We start from the raw sequence: 16292 nt of genomic DNA, 5'->3' as shown, positions 1-16292 counted from the left end.
TCTGGATTGGACAAGTGGAAGCAGCTAAGCTAGCGTTAGCTTTGTTTACAGTTCGCCCCTCCCCCACACGGCTCCGCCTCCTCGGACGCCAGCAGGCAGCATCGAACGTCTCACCGCCAGGCTGCAGCCGCAACGAGGCGGCGCGTTCACCCAATATCGGCCTCGTCCTGGACAACATTTGACCAACAAATTGACCAACAAATTGAACATCCGTTCGACGCGCGTGAAGGAGTCATGTCAAGCTAGCGAGCGCCGGGAAGCTAGCTGCGGCTAGCTGGTCGCCGACGAGCGTCAAAGTCTTTTTTGTTAGTTAGTTTTAGTTCTCCCCCTCATTTGTGCGTCGTGCAGGGTGAGCCCGGCTTCGTGTGCGAGTTGGTTGACGTAGTTATGGCGGCGTGTGTTGTTGTGAAGTATGTAGGTCAGTGTAGCTGAGCGATGCTAGTATGTGGGTCACACCGCTTGGCCTGCTTGCTAGCTAACAGCTGGTTAGCATAGCTAGCTCATGGCTTGCGCTACAAGTTGGGATAAAAGTTGTGTTTTTACTGCTTTTACTGCTTTTACGTCGTCGTGCAGCGTGTGATGCTAATGCTGCCGCTGCTGCAGTCGTGGAGGTTTGCCGTTTGAAGCCGGCTGCATTGAGCCCGAAGCTAGCAGGCTACAAACAAAGGTAGCCGCTGATGAAAGTGGTTATTCTTTAAATGTGACATCGAGTCTTGGCACTTTTCCCCCACGGTCCACATGCTCGGATCATGTGCAGCTTAGAAGCGCCTTCCACCCGCGTCTAGGCGGCCACAGCAGCAGACCACCGGGCCTCGGGGGTCTCAGGATGGCCTTTCACGGCGCAGGCCGTCAGACGGTTTGTGGCGACTTGTTCTCGGCCTCCGACTTGGGCCACAAGTACTTTTACGTCAACTCGGCGTGCGTAGCCCCCTCCGCGGGCCTCGGCGCCACCCCGTGCGTGAGCGGACACCCTGCCCCGGCCGGGACCCCGAGACACCCCACCGCTCTGGCGGGGAGCACCGGCGGTGGAGCCGCCGTGCCTCAACCGTACAGCAACCCGGCTAGCGAGGTGCCCAGCCCGGCGGAGATGGAGCCCGACCGGCCCATCGGCTATGGCGCCTTCGGTGTGGTGTGGTAAGGGGACCTTTATTTTCAAGATGCCCCGTGTTGCCCTGGAGGCCTCAGCGTGCGTGTGCGTGTGCTGGTGCAGGTCGGTGACGGACCCTCGCGATGGACGCAAGGTGGCGCTGAAGAAGATGCCCAACGTCTTCCAGAACCTGGTGTCCTGTAAAAGAGTGTTCCGGGAACTTCGCATGTTGTGCTTCTTCAAACACGACAATGTAGGTTGACCCTTGACCCCGCCCCGCGGCACGGCCGCAACGTCACATGTTTGACGGGTGTTTGTGTCCCTCAGGTCTTGTCAGCGTTGGACATCCTGCAGCCGCCACAGATTGACTGCTTTGAGGAGATGTATCCTTCTCCTACGCCCAATTCCTTCCTTCCTTCCTTCCTTCCTTCCTTGCTTGCTTCTCCTTCCTTCCCTACACTTGGTGAGCTGTAATGTGCAGTTGTGGGCGGAGCTTAAAGTCCTTGACAGGAAGTGCAGATATGTGATCACGGAGCTGATGCAGAGCGACCTTCACAAGGTCATCGTGTCTCCTCAGCCGCTGACCACCGACCACATCAAAGTCTTCCTCTATCAGATCCTGCGAGGTGAGCGTGTTCCTGCACCCCCCTCTTGTTCAGACCCGTGATTGACAGCTGTCACTGCCAGGCCTCAAGTACCTTCACTCCGCCGGGATCCTCCACCGCGACATCAAGCCTGGAAACCTGCTGGTCAACAGCAACTGCCTGCTCAAGGTACCCGCCCCCACACCCCAGCCCCCAGTGTCCCGGCCGCTCTGCAACCTTTGCAACGTTCTTCCGCTCGGCCTAGATTTGCGACTTTGGGCTGGCCCGGGTGGAGGAGCCCGACCCCTCGCGTCACATGACGCAGGAAGTGGTGACGCAGTACTACAGGGCGCCTGAGGTGCTGATGGGCTGCCGCCATTATGGTTCCGCCATCGACGTGTGGTCGGTGGGCTGCATCTTCGCTGAGCTGCTGGGGCGCCGCATCCTCTTCCAGGCTCAGAGCCCCATCCAGCAGGTGAGCACCGCCGCCCCCGTAAACGCCCCCGCCTCCCACCACTGACCCCAGCCCCCTCCCGCTCTCTCCGTCAGCTGGATCTGATCACTGACCTGCTGGGAACGCCGCCGCTGTCCGCGCTGGCGTCCGCCTGCGAGGGGGCCAGGGCCCACATCCTGCGTGGGCCGCACAAGCCGGTACGTGGTGACCCCGCCCCCTGCAACGTTAACGTGCTGTTCTACAACGTGTGTGTGTGTGCGCCCCCGCAGCCGTCGTTGTCGGTGCTGTACATGCTGTCAGACGGCGCCACGCACGAGGCCGTGCATCTGCTCTGCCGCATGCTCGTCTTTGACCCGGTGAGTTCCGAGCGCCGCCTGTGGCCCGGGAGCAGTCCATGTCCGGGCGACACCTCATCCGCCTTTTGGCCCACAGGCCAAGCGTATTTCTGGCGGCGACGCGCTGTCTCACCCGTACCTGGACGAGGGCCGCCTGCGCTACCACACGTGCATGTGCCAGTGCTGCTACTCCGTGCCCAGCGGACGCGTCTACACACGAGACTTTGAGCCGGCGGCCGAGCGTCCGTTCAGCCACAGCTACGAGAACAGCCTGCTGTCCGTGTGGCAGGGCAAAGGTACGCCCCCCGGCCCCGCCCCCGCCCCCACGTACTAACTGCCGTCTTTCTCCTCAGAGCTCATCCATCGCTTCATCACGGAGCACCAGCAGGGCAAGCGGGTGCCGCTGTGCATCAACCCTCAGAGCGCCGCCTTCAAGACCTTCATCAGGTGAGAACCCCGCCCACCGCTGCCACCGCCGCCGCCTTCCCTCGTCTTCATGTGGTGCGTCCTACATACGCAGGTCCACCGCCTGGCACTCGTCCAAGGTGTCCCGCAAGGAGGAGAGATGAAGGCCTCCTCGCTGCCGCCACAGGAGGACCGCCACACCACTTTTGTCCACTTCCTGTGCCACCTCCTGCGTTGTGGCCCCGCCCACTGCGGCCTCGAGATGCCGATTGTAAAGAAAATAGAAAGAGGTGAAAAGTAGAATAGTTGTTGCTTTGTCATTCCGCACATGTAGCAGCCTTGAGCGCCCCCTGGTGTCCATGCTGCCCAACGGCAGCAGAGGATTCTGGGAAAATACTCCACTTGGTCATTCCTCTTTGGCACGTTTTATTTTGAAAGTTGTGACAGGAAGTGTGATGGCACAGTGTTGTCCTTTTAGTTCTTAATTTATTGTGCAAGACTCCGCCTCCATGACAGCACGGTCAAGACCCGCCCGTGCCGACGCCCCTCCCCCCACCCCACGCCACTTTCTGGTTATTCCTGTCCTCGTCTTGTCTCCGCCCCCCCGCTGCCAGCGGCCGCATTGGTCGTGATGCTCACCTCCCAGAGCTTCCACCCTCCCCAACTGGTGCATCTGCTTCGGATGGGTCGGGAGGGCGAGCGCCGGCGGTGCGTTCAAGGACACCTTGTTTGGGTCTTTCAAGGCTCGCTGGTCCCATGTGGTCGGGTCCTTGTTGCCTGCAGGAACTTGGCCAGGAATTTTCTGGGATCTCAGGAAGTTGACACGGGCAAGGTGGGCTTCCTGTTGCGGTTGTACTTCAATTGCACCTCCAGCAGGTGGCGCCACGCAAGGCTTATTTATTCTCAGCTGGTCCTCTTTGGACTTGACAACCAGAACACCTCGTTAGTCGGACGCTTGTTCCCCTTCCCCGAGGTCACGTGACCCGCTCATCCAGTCATTTCAAACGTTTGGACTGCTCACTTCCTCAGAGTGGTCATGTGACGTGTCGGTGACGGCAGGGCGAGAGCGCCGTCTGCTGTCCGACTCTTTCGGGACCGTGACAAGGCCCCTGGTCCGTGGGCACATTGCCCCTCCGGAGGCATCATGGAGCTTGTTGTTCCAACTCCGCACAGCAGATGGCATCGTACTCGCGCCTGGATTCCCACCCAGCCACTGATTTACAACCCACTGCCACGGATAGATGGGGCCGGTGTTCCTAATAAATTGGCAAGGCTTGGTTGCGCTCGGGGAAAAGATGTTTGTTATCGTGTTTGTTTATTTTGGGAACGCCCCCAACCCCCCACCCCCTTACTCCCCACCCCGGCTCCCTCGGCTCCCATGGTCTTTAGCGATTAGCCTCGTTTGCTCGTTAAAAAGAAAAGTTGATGTGTTGATTCTGAAATATGACACTAATGTTTGAAAGTGTTTTAGCTAAAAAAGTTTGACTTGTTTTTTGACTTGACAAATACTTGAATTTCTTAAACTGGTTTGCGTTGTTAAAGTAGAGCGTGAAGATGAATAAAACCACACTGGAATAAAACCAGTATGCTCCTTTCTTTCTCACGAGGGCTGGCCTAAGCAGCCCGCTAGACCAGGAAGGCCTTTCATCATCCAGGCGGCCATTTAGGCATTATTCCCTCATCCGGGTCTCATCCGGGTCTCATCCGGGTCTCATCCGGCCTCATCCGGCCTCATCCGGCCTCATCCGGGGTGCTGGATGCTTACGTAGACGCAGACTACTCGCCCTGTCTTCTATCTTTGGAAACATGGGTATAGTTAACACTTGCAAAGGGTGATTAATCATGTATTAATTAGATTACAAATGTGTGCTATTTCTTAGGCCTTGTCATTGTTGATTGACAGGGGGCGTGGCCAGTCAGCCCTCAACAACCTGAGCTGCTTCAGGCAAATCAGCCCCTCGGTGCTTCTGACAGGTGGTGGCTGTAAGCTCCGCCCGCCTGATCCAAAACTCAGTGGTGACCCCCCCCCCCCCCCCCACACACACAGGCATACACACCACACGTATGCAGACATGCTGGCCCTCATGGCTGCAGGCGGTGTCTTCTTCCCGGGACTGTTCCTGCTGTCCAGGCTGGGCCTGAGGGTCCTGATGGGCTGGACTGAGGCCGACGCCACCATCGTGTCAGTGCGGTGAGAACACACACACACACACACACACACACGTGAAACATCCTGACTTTTCTGGGCTGTCAATCATCTCGTGTCCCACCACACCCCCACCACTCGGGTCTCGACAGCGGTGTGTCGTCCGTGCAGGCCGCCATGGCGTCGGCGGCAGGATGTGTCATCGCCTCGTCTTGCCAGGACGTCATGGAGGACAAGTGAGAGCCCGATGCAGCCCCCCCCCCCCACCCCCACCCCATCACGTAATCTAATTAACCTTCCGGCTATTTGTGTCTCACTAATCCCTCCCCCCTCCCGAGGCGCCGCCGGTGTGGGCGTGGCTTTAGTCAAATTGTTGGCCAAGCGGTCACGTGATGTGCATCAGGAAGTATTCGCAGCACTTTGATGTTGGTCTTCCTCCAAGTCCTGTTCTCCTCAATCATTCCCAGCCTCTTCCCAGCCTCTTCCCAGCCTCTTCCCAGCCTCTTCCCAGCTTCTTCCCAGCCTCTTCCCAGCCTCTTCCCAGCCTCTTCCCAGCCTCTTCCCAGCCTCTTCCCAGCTTCTTCCCAGCCTCTTCCCAGCCTCTTCCCAGCGAGTTCGGTGGTGCTGCTCCAGATCTTTCAGCCGGCGTGGGAAGCCAATCAGGCCTGGACGCTAGACCACGACGAACCATCATCGTGCTGCGGGAGGTCAGTCAGGATGGGAGGGAGGCGTGTCCGGAGTGGACCAATCAGAAGCCATCCGCCCTGACGGCCGCAGGTGTACGCCTGTCAATCATACTCGGGGCTGTGGATACCTGTGCACCCGCATCGGCAGCCATGTTGGCGTGTGAATACGATGTCCAAGTGCTGCGAGTACTTCCTGGTTGGTGGTCTCTGCGGCCTGATGGGCGTTCCTAAGAAAGCGGCCATCTTCTCCCCCCAGGCACTGGCTGACGGAGGCCTACGTCAGCTTCGCCGCGCCGTACTTCGTCTACGATGTGTACGCCATGTTCCTGTGCCACCGCCAGCGGGGGGGCGTGCAAGTGGCGACCTTCGTGCGCAGGGAGATGCTGATGGTGCTGCATCACGCCTTCATGGTGCTCTTCTGCCTGCCCGCCTCCCTGGTAACTATGGCAACCACCCTCCACTCACCTGCCAATCACAGGGCCACAGTGTGTGTGTATGTGCGCGCGCCAGGTGTGGAGGCGGGGCCAAGGGGATTACTTCCAGGGCGTCCTGTTGCTAGCCGAGCTCAGCACGCCGTTTGTGAGTCTGGCCAAAGTTCTGACGCAGGTAAGCCCACCAGCTCATCCCGCCGTCCGTCTCTTTGATTGACAGCTCTCCCCCTCAGCTGGAGAAGGAGCACACGCTGCTGTACAAGGTCAACGGCGTGCTGACGCTGCTCGTCTTCTTCGCCTGCCGGGTGGCGCTCTTCCCTTACTTGTACCTGACCTACAGCAGGTGAGCCCCGCAGCCCCGCAGCCCCGCAGCCCCGCGGGCCTCGTGACCGCTCTGCCCTCTGCCTGGTCTTGCAGGTACGCGTCCGTGTCCGTTGGGCGGGCGGTGCTGGAGGCGCCGTGGCAGTGCAACCTGGGCGCCGCCCTGCTGTGGCCCCTGCAGCTCTACTGGATGGCGCTCATGTGCAGGCGGGCGCTCCGCCTCCTCACGGGACGCTCGCACGCCAAGGTCAAGAAGACACTGTGAAGGGCAACCTTTTATTTTGGTAGGTGCAGCAGGAAATCATGGCACTGACTAAAGAAATGATGGGAGAAGGCGCCAGAGGTCAGAGGTCAGTCTTCTTCCGTGGTTTCTTCCTCCACACTTCCTGTCCGCCGATGAATGTGGCCCTCACGTCCAAAGACTCGTCCAGCAACACCACGTCTGCACCCACAACACCCCATTGATCCCTCACTCGGTGTCATGTATTGATCCGTGATCAGGGACCATACCCGTGTGGATGTATTGATCCGTGATCAGGGACCATACCCGCGTGGATGTATTGATCCGTGATCAGGGACCATACCCGCGTGGATGTATTGATCCGTGATCAGGGACCATACCCGCGTGGATGTATTGATCCGTGATCAGGGACCATACCCGTGTGGATGTATTGATCCGTGATCAGGGACCATACCCGCGTGGATGTATTGATCCGTGATCAGGGATCATACTTACGTGGATGTATTGATCCGTGATCAGGGACCCTACCCGCGTGGATGTATTGATCCGTGATCAGGGACCCTACCCGCGTGGATGTATTGATCCGTGATCAGGGACCATACCCGTGTGGATGTATTGATCCGTGATCAGGGACCATACCCGCGTGGATGTATTGATCCGTGATCAGGGATCATACTTACGTGGATGTATTGATCCGTGATCAGGGACCATACCTGCGTGGATGTATTGATCCGTGATCAGGGACCCTACCCGCGTGGATGTGTTGATCCGTGATCAGGGATCCTACCCGCGTGGATGTATTGATCCGTGATCAGGGATCCTACCCGCGTGGATGTATTGATCCGTGATCAGGGACCCTACCTGCGTGGGAGCCAAAGTCCAGGGTTCCTTTGTGGTGGCTGATTCCTAAGAGTTGAGCAGGATGAAGCGATGCTGCTTCTAAAGCTTCTTCCACACTGCAGCCTGCACACACACACACACACACACACACACATGACCACTTCCCCCTGCTTCCTTGCCTCCTTGCTTCCTTGCCTCCTTGCCTGTCAGCTGACCTGAGGCGTGTTTGAAGTGGCGCACACACATGTCCATGGTGGCGATGCTGCCGCTCAGCGTCTGCGTGCCTTGGAGACGAGGAGAAGAGGAGAAGGAGGAAGATCTTTCGTGACGTACAACAAGAAGGGAGGGGTTGGGGGCGGGGCAAGCGGACCTTCCAGGCAGGCGTGCAGACCCTGGATCTGGATGACCTGCTGGCCCAGCGTGTGGCGGCCCGGAGGAAGGCCCATGGCGGCGATGGCGTCCGTCACCAACACCAAACCTGCAAACACACGTCAGCGACGCCCGACATCTGTGACCTTTCACCCTGTGACCCCCACCTGCCGGGTGAGCGCGGTGGGCGATGCGCAGCGCGGCGGGATGCGTGTGGATCCCGTCAGCGATCATCCCGTAAAACACGCTCCTTCCCTCGGGGATCCGGTCGCTGGTCAGCAGGCCCACGATGCCCGGGTCTCGATGGTGGAACTGAACCACATGACAGGAAGTTAGTGCAGGCGGGCGGCTTGTCGGCGGCAGAGCGCGACCTACGGGCAGCATGGCGTTGAAGAGGTGGGTGATGAAGGAGGCGCCGTGCCGGACCGCCTCCTCCGCTTGGGACAGGTTGGCCACGGAATGTCCTGCAGGAAGGCGCCCATGAGCATGTGCACGCAGCGTGAGGATGGCGTGAGTGCCAACGCACCGAGCGACACGGTCACGCCCCTACGGCGGAGCTCCCTCACCGCCGATAGGCTGCCCTCCAGCTCGGGGGCCAGCGTCACCATGGCGACGTTGTCCAGGCTGCCATAGACCTGGGTCAGGTCCGCCAGGTCCCCGGAGCGGAAGGTTCGCAGGAAGCGCTCGGGATGGGCGCCCTTCTTCTCCACGCTGATGAAGGGACCCTCCAGGTGGACCCCTCCCCCACACATCAAACGTTACCACTGAAGGACGTGTCCCGCCGCCGCCAACGTGTCACCTCACCTAGTACGCCCGCACCGTGCCCACCGCCATCGTCCACCTTGACCTCGGGCAGGACCTGAAAGGGGGTTGTCGCAAATGTGAGCGTGCTGGGCTCTAACGGGGGCAGGGGGCACCGACCGACCTTGTGGTAGACGTCCGTGGGGGACGTGACCAGCGTGGGGCAGAAGGACGTGACGCCGTGCTCCAGAACCTTCTGGGCCACCAAAGCCACGCCGGCGCCGACGTCATCAGAGGCCCGAGAGAAGTCGACGCCGTAACCTCCTGCAGGGAAAGCACGCCCTTGTCACGCACGCACACACACGAGACCCCCAGCGGTACGCGGCCTCCACCGTTGATCTGGACGTCGATGAAGCCCGGAGCCACGATGCCGCCATGACAGTCGACCTGCTTGTCAGCGTACGCCTTCTCATCAAAAAACAGCTTCTCGGGATCCAGGATCTTCCCTTCACGCACCCACAGGTCCTCCCTGCACGCACACGCACACACGCACACGCATCAGCCGTGCGTGTCAGCTGCAGACGTGCACACGCCGGCGTCACCTCTGCAGCCGGTGGTCCCTGAGGATCCGGCAGTTGACCAGCTGAGTGATGGGGGCGTCCGACACGGACTTGTTGGACGGCATCTTGCACTGAAAAACACATCCGAGCAGCTCATCTCACCTTTTCCACTCTTTGGAATCTTTCTGCTATTTTATCCTATCACGGACAGACTTTGACCTCTGATTGACCTCTGATCGACCTCTGATCTTCAGGTCACCTTGAAGGAAACCGGCATGAAATGACATTTGCAACACAACAGCAGCCCTTGCTAGCCCGGTCCTCCGCTGCAAACTGCGATGGGAAAGCTGCCACTTTAGTCCCCCAGGCTGCGGTGGGACAGTCCAGCGTTCCCGGGAGGAGACGGCCCGCGACAAGAACTAGTAGCTAACGACTGTCTGATCGGCTGACGCGAAGGTAAAAAATACAACCGTCTTTTCACGACAATGGCAACTTTGTCCAACTTGTTGACTCGTCTAACAACAAACAGGCGGGGCTGGCTTCCTAAAATTGCCCCCTCTGTCGACGGAGGTCCGTGACACGTCACTCCAAACCTACCTTCCGTCTCTTGGCGCTCTAAAATAAAAGAAAGAAACCGAAAAGCTTACGTTGGCTGCTGCTCGTCGATAAACAGGCGCGAGGACTCTATCGGAAACGACTACGGTCATGTGACCGTGCAGGTCACATGATAGAAACGTTTGTCAACATAGTTTTTTTTAGTAGGCTACCAACTTCTTAAGTAAATGAGTCGAATGTGTGTGAAAGTAGTGCCGTGAAACTCATTAAATGATCATTGTTAAACTTGAGATGAATTGGTTTTCTACAGCCGTTACTTGAACGTCACCTCAGGGTCCTAGCGCCTGCCGTCTGTAATACTAAACACCGCCAGCAGAGGTCGCCAGAACGCAACATTTATCAAAACATGATTTGGAATGCTGAAGGTTTATACGTTGACTAGTTAAAGACTAGTTCATAAGTCATTCATTCACGAAGTCAGACGAATGCAGGAAAAGGTTGAGGGATGTTTTTAACAATGCTGTGCTAGCTAGCATGGAGGAACGCTCAACTATCATAAATATGGAGCTAGCGCAGGCCAGCTTTGTGGCCATGATGCTGTTCTTTGGTAGCACAGTTAGCCTTTGCTTCCATAACGGCGTAGGAACATTCCGAAAAGATGAGGATGACCCCCCCCCACCCCTCACACACACAGACACCCCCGACAGGCCCACTGCCCCCTCCTTGTTCCTGAAAGTCAACAATAAAGTTGGTTTCCAGTAAGACAGATACCTCCCCAAGTAGGCCGCATCGCCATGGAGACCATGGGCAGCCACACTGGCCACCCATGTGGGGGTCTGTGGTGTGTGTGGGGGGGGGCACAAGGAGACGTAAGAGCTCTGCAATATTTTACGCTTCTTCATCGGCCCTTTTGTGAGCGCTGACGTCATGCACGCCCACGGCGACTCAGCGCCTTTGTGTCCGCCATTCACGGATGCTTAACCCCCATCCCGGCGCCCCGGACGCCCCCCAGGGTCCCGATCCCCTAATCTGCTGGTGTCCCTTGTTGACTCGCTAAACACCCCGTGCCTGACTGACACGTCACATGACCTTCGAGTCATCGCTTTTTCACCACCTCTGACCTCCCCACAACGTCAGACGGGGGTCAAAGGTTGGCGCCCACTGGAGCGTGAAGGTGGAGGAAGTTCTTCTCACGTGAAAAATCACAAAATCTTGATTTCACCTTCACAAAGTCTGCACTGTGGGCTTTACAAGCGGGGGGGGGGGCTTTGCATTCCTGTCGCTTCATCACTGTGTGTGTGTGTGTGTGTGTGTGTGTGAGCCCTGCTAGCTTGCTAGACGCTAATTGAAAGCGGAAGTGAAGCCCCGCCCCCCGTGCCAGTCAATCATTGGTGCAGCAGTTATTTCATCACATATTAAAGCGGTGTTGCTAAGCAACCATCCGGCCTTCAGGCTCGCCTGCTGGAAGGTTCTGTCGGGCCCAGCGGTGGTCTGCTGATAAACATGGCCGCCATGTGACATCACAAATCAGCCCTTGTCAATGAACTTGTCCTGCGACTGCCTGATAACACACACGCACACACACACAGTACTGTGTGTGTGTGTGTGTGCTGTGTGAGGTTCGGACCTGGACCTGGACCTGGATGCGTTCCAGAGGAGCCAAGTAGTACAAGACATGAATTCTTCCAAATCCTGCCGAGTCATGGTGGGGCAGGCCCGGGTTCGCCCCGCCAAGGCCACACGCTGACCACCGGCCATGTGCACGTGGTAACCGTAAACAACGTGCACGCGTCTCAGCCCAACTGCTCAATCACTTCCTGGCCCGCCTGGTGTCATGTGATCCCTGCGGCCGCACACCAACCCGGTCCGGTACGCCGGACCCAATTCAGCGAGGCCCCACCCCCTCCGCCGATGCCATTGTTTGCTCTTGTTGTTGTTACACCGAGACGTCTCACACACACACACACACACACACACACACACACACACACACACATACAATGATGTTGACACTTGCAGCATGTTTACACACACACACACACACTTGTTCTGTTGTCAGGAACAATGTGTGTGTGTGTGTGTGTGTGTGTGTGTGTGTGTGTGTGTGTGTGGCGAGCCAACTTTCTCACTGCGGTCATAAATCCGAGACTCCACCCCCATGACAGGAGTAGCGTCCGTTACCATGGCAACTGTCTTTGTTGTTGCTTCCCGAGGTTGAGGGTAATCAGATTACTCTTCTGGATTGGCTCTGGCAGGTGTCACGCTCGGCCCTAATGGGCCCCCACCGCTCATGTGAGTGGCGGCCATGTTGGTGCGAGCACGGCGGCGGCGGCATCGGGCTCGTCTTACGTGCATCGTGTTACCGCCTGGCTGCGTGGTGTCGGGTGTCCGTCATGCACGAGTGTCACCTTGCAGCGCTCATCATGTGACCCTGGGGGGGGGGCGTGCATGTGTGGTCTGTGCTGGTGATATATGGCCCCCCCATCAGGACCGCCAGCATCCACCAGCAGGAGCGTAAATCTAAAATGTGTGTGTGTTGGCCGGGGGGGCGGGGGTGGGTGGATGGGGGGGGTCCCAGACAAAAAGATGCAGTCAAAGACATTTTTATTATGTGAAAATAAAAAGCATAAAAGAGATAAGTATGACATCATCATACACCTGTCAGTCTACATCCAAGTCTTTGATGTCACGTGATCCGCCCACATGGCGCCCTGAAACAGGAAGCAGAGCCGTGTTCACGCGGTGGTAAACAGGAAGTGACCGGCCAGTCCGACCTCATAGGAGGGGGTCGCCGCGGGGGTCCACGAGGTCAAAGAGCTGCTCCAGGTTAACGGCCGAGTGACACAGGAAGTCCGTGCGCTCCGGCTCCGCCTCTTCCTGCCAGGCGCTCTCCAGGAAGGCGGCGCTGAGGAAGGTCTCCTCTTCCAGGTCCGGCACCCGTTTGCGCTTTTGGCCGTCGTCGTGGGCGGTCGGGTCCTCCTCCTTCATGAGGGGGTCCAGAGCCAGCTGGCCGCTCAGCGCCGAGTCCAGCAAGGCGTCCCAGTCGAAGTCTCCTTTGAGGACGCCGCTCTCCTTCTCCTCCTCCACGGGAAGCAGGGGGGAGCTGGAGCGGCGGGGTGGCTTGCCGGCGCCGTTTCTGCGGGCCGACTTCCTCTTGGAGCCGCCCCTGACGGCGGGCCAGGACCCCAGCATGGTCCCGTCAGCCAGATGAGGGTCCCAGCTGTGGTCTGCGCCCGTGGCCTCCTCGAACTCCCGCAGGAGCCGCTGGGACTCGGCCGGGACGGCGGGGGTACCCCCCGAGGGGGGGCCGGCGGACGGAGGCCGCAGGTGGAGGCCCAGCCTGCTCTGCAGCGCCGGGTTGATGCGGACCGGCGGCATGCGCCGCTTCTTGTAGGCGCCGCTCAGCAGGCGCTCGGCGTACTGCGGGTCGATCTTCCAGAAGCCCCCCTTCCCCGGCTCGTCCTTCCCGCGTGGGACTTTGATGAAGCACTTGTTGAGTGACAGGTTGTGTCTGATGGAGTTCTGCAAGCACAGTTAGCCTAGCTTAGCATCACCAGCAGGAAGTCATCCGCTGACCGAGTTAAACATTAGCCGCCCCCTGGCGGCGCCGCAATAACAACATGGCGTCAATCATTCATCCGCCATCTTTCTACCCCTGCTCCGACATGCTGTGCGTATGCGTGTGTGCGTGTGCGCGCGTGTGCGTGTACACTACCTGCCAGGTGGGCTCCGCGTGGCGGAAGTAGCAGAAGTTGTCAGTGATCCACTTGTAGATTCCCGCCAACGTCATCTTGCTGGCGGGACTGGCGTGCATGGCCATGCAGATGAGGTGCGCGTACGAGTACGGCGGCTTGACGCGCGCGTCCGTCTTGTAGTCCACCTCGTCGGGACAGTGCCCGCGGGCCACGATGGCGGGCAGGGGCTGCATCCGGCTGTAGGCCGCCGCGGTGGGCTTCCCGGGCGTCAGCGGCGCCCCCATGGAGGCGGGGTCCGCGGCCAGCGGGGAGGCCGGCGCGTCCGAGCCCAGCTGCCGGGGGCCGAGCAGACTCTGGGGGACGCTGCCCCCCACGATGGAGAAGTCCTGCAGCCACTGCAGGCTGGTCAGGCTGTCGTCCAGGCTCACGGAACCGGAGGAACCGGAGGAACCGGAGGAACCGGAGGAACCGGAGGAACCGGAGCCCTGCACGTCCCGCTCCTCGGCCTGGGCCGCGGCCGCCACCAGCTCCTCCTCCAGCCCGAACGAAGCTTCCATGGTGCCCCCCCTCCTCCTCCTGCCGCCCCCCCCCTTCCGCACGCAGCGCACGCTCGGTTTCTCTTCACACCTGCGCGCGTGCACCCCCCGCTCAGAACTTTCCAGAAAGTTTCCTGGACGGGAAGAGCAGATCTTTGACTGGAAGCCCGGCACGCGCAAGAAACAACAACAAATGGAACACATGGAATGTCTGGAATATGGAATATGGAATATGGAATATGGAATATGGAATATGGAATATGGAATATGGAATAAGGAATATCTCACCTGCTGTCGGCTCGATCGATACTCCTGCACCTGCGGGCGTGTGCGTGTGCGTGAGAGAGACAGAGAGAGAGTGAAGACCAAGTCAGGACGGAGAAGACTAAAGACGGCAGCAGTCCGGGGGGGGGACTTTAATACCTGAGCAGGCAACCATAGAAACGTTACACCCCCTTGTAAACAGCTTCCCGGGCGTCCATTGGCCCGCTCGTTGCCATGGTGACTCCTTTTTAATCAGCCTGCGGTCTACCGAACCGACTGTGCTGGCTGGGTCTCTAGCTGCACTAGCTCTACATCTGGTCCATGTCCATATCTAGCTGCACTAGCTCTACATCTGGTCCATATCTAGCTGCACTAGCTCTACATCTGGTCCATGTCCATATCTAGCTGCGCTAGCTCTACATCTGGTCCATATCTAGCTGCGCTAGCTCTACATCTGGTCCATATCTAGCTGCGCTAGCTCTACATCTGGTCCATATCTAGCTGCGCTAGCTCTACATCTGGTCCATATCTAGCTGCGCTAGCTCTACATCTGGTCCATATCTAGCTGCGCTAGCTCTACATCTGGTCCATATCTAGCTGCGCTAGCTCTACATCTGGTCCATATCTAGCTGCACTAGCTCTACATCTGGTCCATATCTAGCTGCACTAGCTCTACATCTGGTCCATATCTAGCTGCGCTAGCTCTACATCTGGTCCATATCTAGCTGCGCTAGCTCTACATCTGGTCCATATCTAGCTGCGCTAGCTCTACATCTGGTCCATATCTAGCTGCGCTAGCTCTACATCTGGTCCATATCTAGCTGCGCTAGCTCTACATCTGGTCCATATCTAGCTGCACTAGCTCTACATCTGGTCCATATCTAGCTGCACTAGCTCTACATCTGGTCCATATCTAGCTGCACTAGCTCTACATCTGGTCCATATCTAGCTGCACTAGCTCTACATCTGGTCCATATCTAGCTGCGCTAGCTCTACATCTGGTCCATGTCCATATCTAGCTGCACTAGCTCTACATCTGGTCCATATCTAGCTGCACTAGCTCTACATCTGGTCCATATCTAGCTGCACTAGCTCTACATGTGGTCCATATCTAGCTGCACTAGCGCTACATCTGGTCTATACCTAGCTGCACTAGCTCTACATGTGGTCCATATCTAGCTGCACTAGCTCTACATGTGGTCTATATCTAGCTGCACTAGCTCTACATGTGGTCTATATCTAGCTGCACTAGCTCTACATGTGGTCTATACCTAGCTGCACTAGCTCTACATCTGGTCTATATCTAGCTGCACTAGCTCTACATCTGGTCTATACCTAGCTGCACTAGCTCTACATCTGGTCCATATCTAGCTGCACTAGCTCTACATCTGGTCTATATCTAGCTGCACTAGCTCTACATCTGGTCTATACCTAGATGTACTAGCACTACATCTGGTCCATATCTAGCTGCACTAGCTCTACATCTGGTCCATATCTAGCTGCACTAGCTCTACATCTGGTCTATACCTAGCTGCACTAGCTCTACATCTGGTCCATATCTAGCTGCACTAGCTCTACATCTGGTCTATACCTAGCTGCACTAGCTCTACATCTGGTCCATATCTAGCTGCACTAGCTCTACATCTGGTCTATATCTAGCTGCACTAGCTCTACATCTGGTCCATATCTAGCTGCACTAGCTCTACATCTGGTCTATACCTAGCTGCACTAGCTCTACGTCCGTCATCACGCTCGAAGAGGAGATCGATAAAGTTGACGTTTTCGTGGTCAACTCCGAGCTAGCGTCAACTAGCTGCTTGAACTTTAACTAGGCAGCTCCAAGTCAACTCCATGTTCGTCAATCACACCCTAGTCGTGACTGACAGCGTGTTGACATCCCATAAGACGTGTAACATGAAGACACTGCCATTGGTTTATCAGAAAAAATAGTGTCGCGTCAAATAAGACCAGACAGCTGTAGTTCTCACTAGTAGACACACGAGGGCAGTACAGCCCCGTCTGTCTCCCGTATCAATGTGGAC

The 16292-nt window shown here is 57.7% G+C and overlaps 4 protein-coding genes across 10 annotated transcripts; 2 read left to right on the top strand and 2 right to left on the bottom strand.

Annotated features, from left to right (window-relative positions):
* The first annotated feature begins 2 nt into the window (after positions 1 to 2).
* nlk1 (nemo-like kinase, type 1) lies at positions 3 to 4536 on the top strand. The gene is made up of 11 exons (XM_058049521.2): positions 3 to 1134; positions 1211 to 1340; positions 1415 to 1470; positions 1607 to 1713; positions 1775 to 1860; positions 1937 to 2146; positions 2221 to 2322; positions 2395 to 2481; positions 2558 to 2756; positions 2814 to 2907; positions 2981 to 4536. The coding sequence occupies exons 1-11, from the start codon at positions 827 to 829 to the stop codon at positions 3027 to 3029; spliced, it is 1428 nt and encodes a 475-aa protein (XP_057905504.1). The 5' UTR covers positions 3 to 826; the 3' UTR covers positions 3030 to 4536.
* A 371-nt stretch (positions 4537 to 4907) lies between these two features.
* On the top strand, positions 4908 to 6921 carry LOC131103352 (ceramide synthase-like). Its single transcript, XM_058049532.2, has 6 exons — positions 4908 to 5056; positions 5164 to 5247; positions 5954 to 6134; positions 6208 to 6303; positions 6362 to 6471; positions 6546 to 6921. The coding sequence occupies exons 1-6, from the start codon at positions 4938 to 4940 to the stop codon at positions 6712 to 6714; spliced, it is 759 nt and encodes a 252-aa protein (XP_057905515.2). The 5' UTR covers positions 4908 to 4937; the 3' UTR covers positions 6715 to 6921.
* Positions 6712 to 10039, bottom strand: amdhd2 (amidohydrolase domain containing 2). Of its 7 annotated transcripts, XM_058049525.2 has the most exons (12): positions 9848 to 10031; positions 9243 to 9331; positions 9033 to 9169; positions 8825 to 8964; positions 8704 to 8758; positions 8426 to 8638; positions 8275 to 8363; positions 8067 to 8211; positions 7901 to 8008; positions 7746 to 7814; positions 7552 to 7653; positions 6712 to 6891 (listed from the first exon to the last, which is right to left on the bottom strand). In XM_058049525.2, exons 1-12 carry the CDS (start codon positions 9905 to 9907, stop codon positions 6794 to 6796), a joined length of 1305 nt encoding a protein of 434 aa, XP_057905508.2. In that variant the 5' UTR covers positions 9908 to 10031; the 3' UTR covers positions 6712 to 6793. The 7 variants fall into 7 exon arrangements, with proteins under 7 accessions (XP_057905508.2, XP_078653351.1, XP_078653350.1 ...); XM_078797225.1 differs by having other exon boundaries at positions 8067 to 8363; positions 8704 to 8964; positions 9848 to 10035; XM_078797224.1 differs by having other exon boundaries at positions 7901 to 8363; positions 8704 to 8964; positions 9848 to 10038.
* Positions 10040 to 12523: 2484 nt separating this feature from the next.
* foxj1a (forkhead box J1a) lies at positions 12524 to 14007 on the bottom strand. Its single transcript, XM_058049762.2, has 2 exons — positions 13471 to 14007; positions 12524 to 13277 (listed from the first exon to the last, which is right to left on the bottom strand). Exons 1-2 carry the CDS (start codon positions 14005 to 14007, stop codon positions 12531 to 12533), a joined length of 1284 nt encoding a protein of 427 aa, XP_057905745.2. The 3' UTR covers positions 12524 to 12530.
* Positions 14008 to 16292: the final 2285 nt, after the last annotated feature.

This window comes from Doryrhamphus excisus, linkage group LG16, assembly GCF_037039965.1.
Source record: "Doryrhamphus excisus strain RoL-2023G ecotype Guam linkage group LG16, RoL_Dexc_Guam_v1.1, whole genome shotgun sequence".
Lineage (NCBI taxonomy): Eukaryota > Metazoa > Chordata > Actinopteri > Syngnathiformes > Syngnathidae > Doryrhamphus > Doryrhamphus excisus.
Note: the sequence above shows the minus strand (reverse complement) of the source record. Positions and strands in the feature narration are given on the sequence as shown.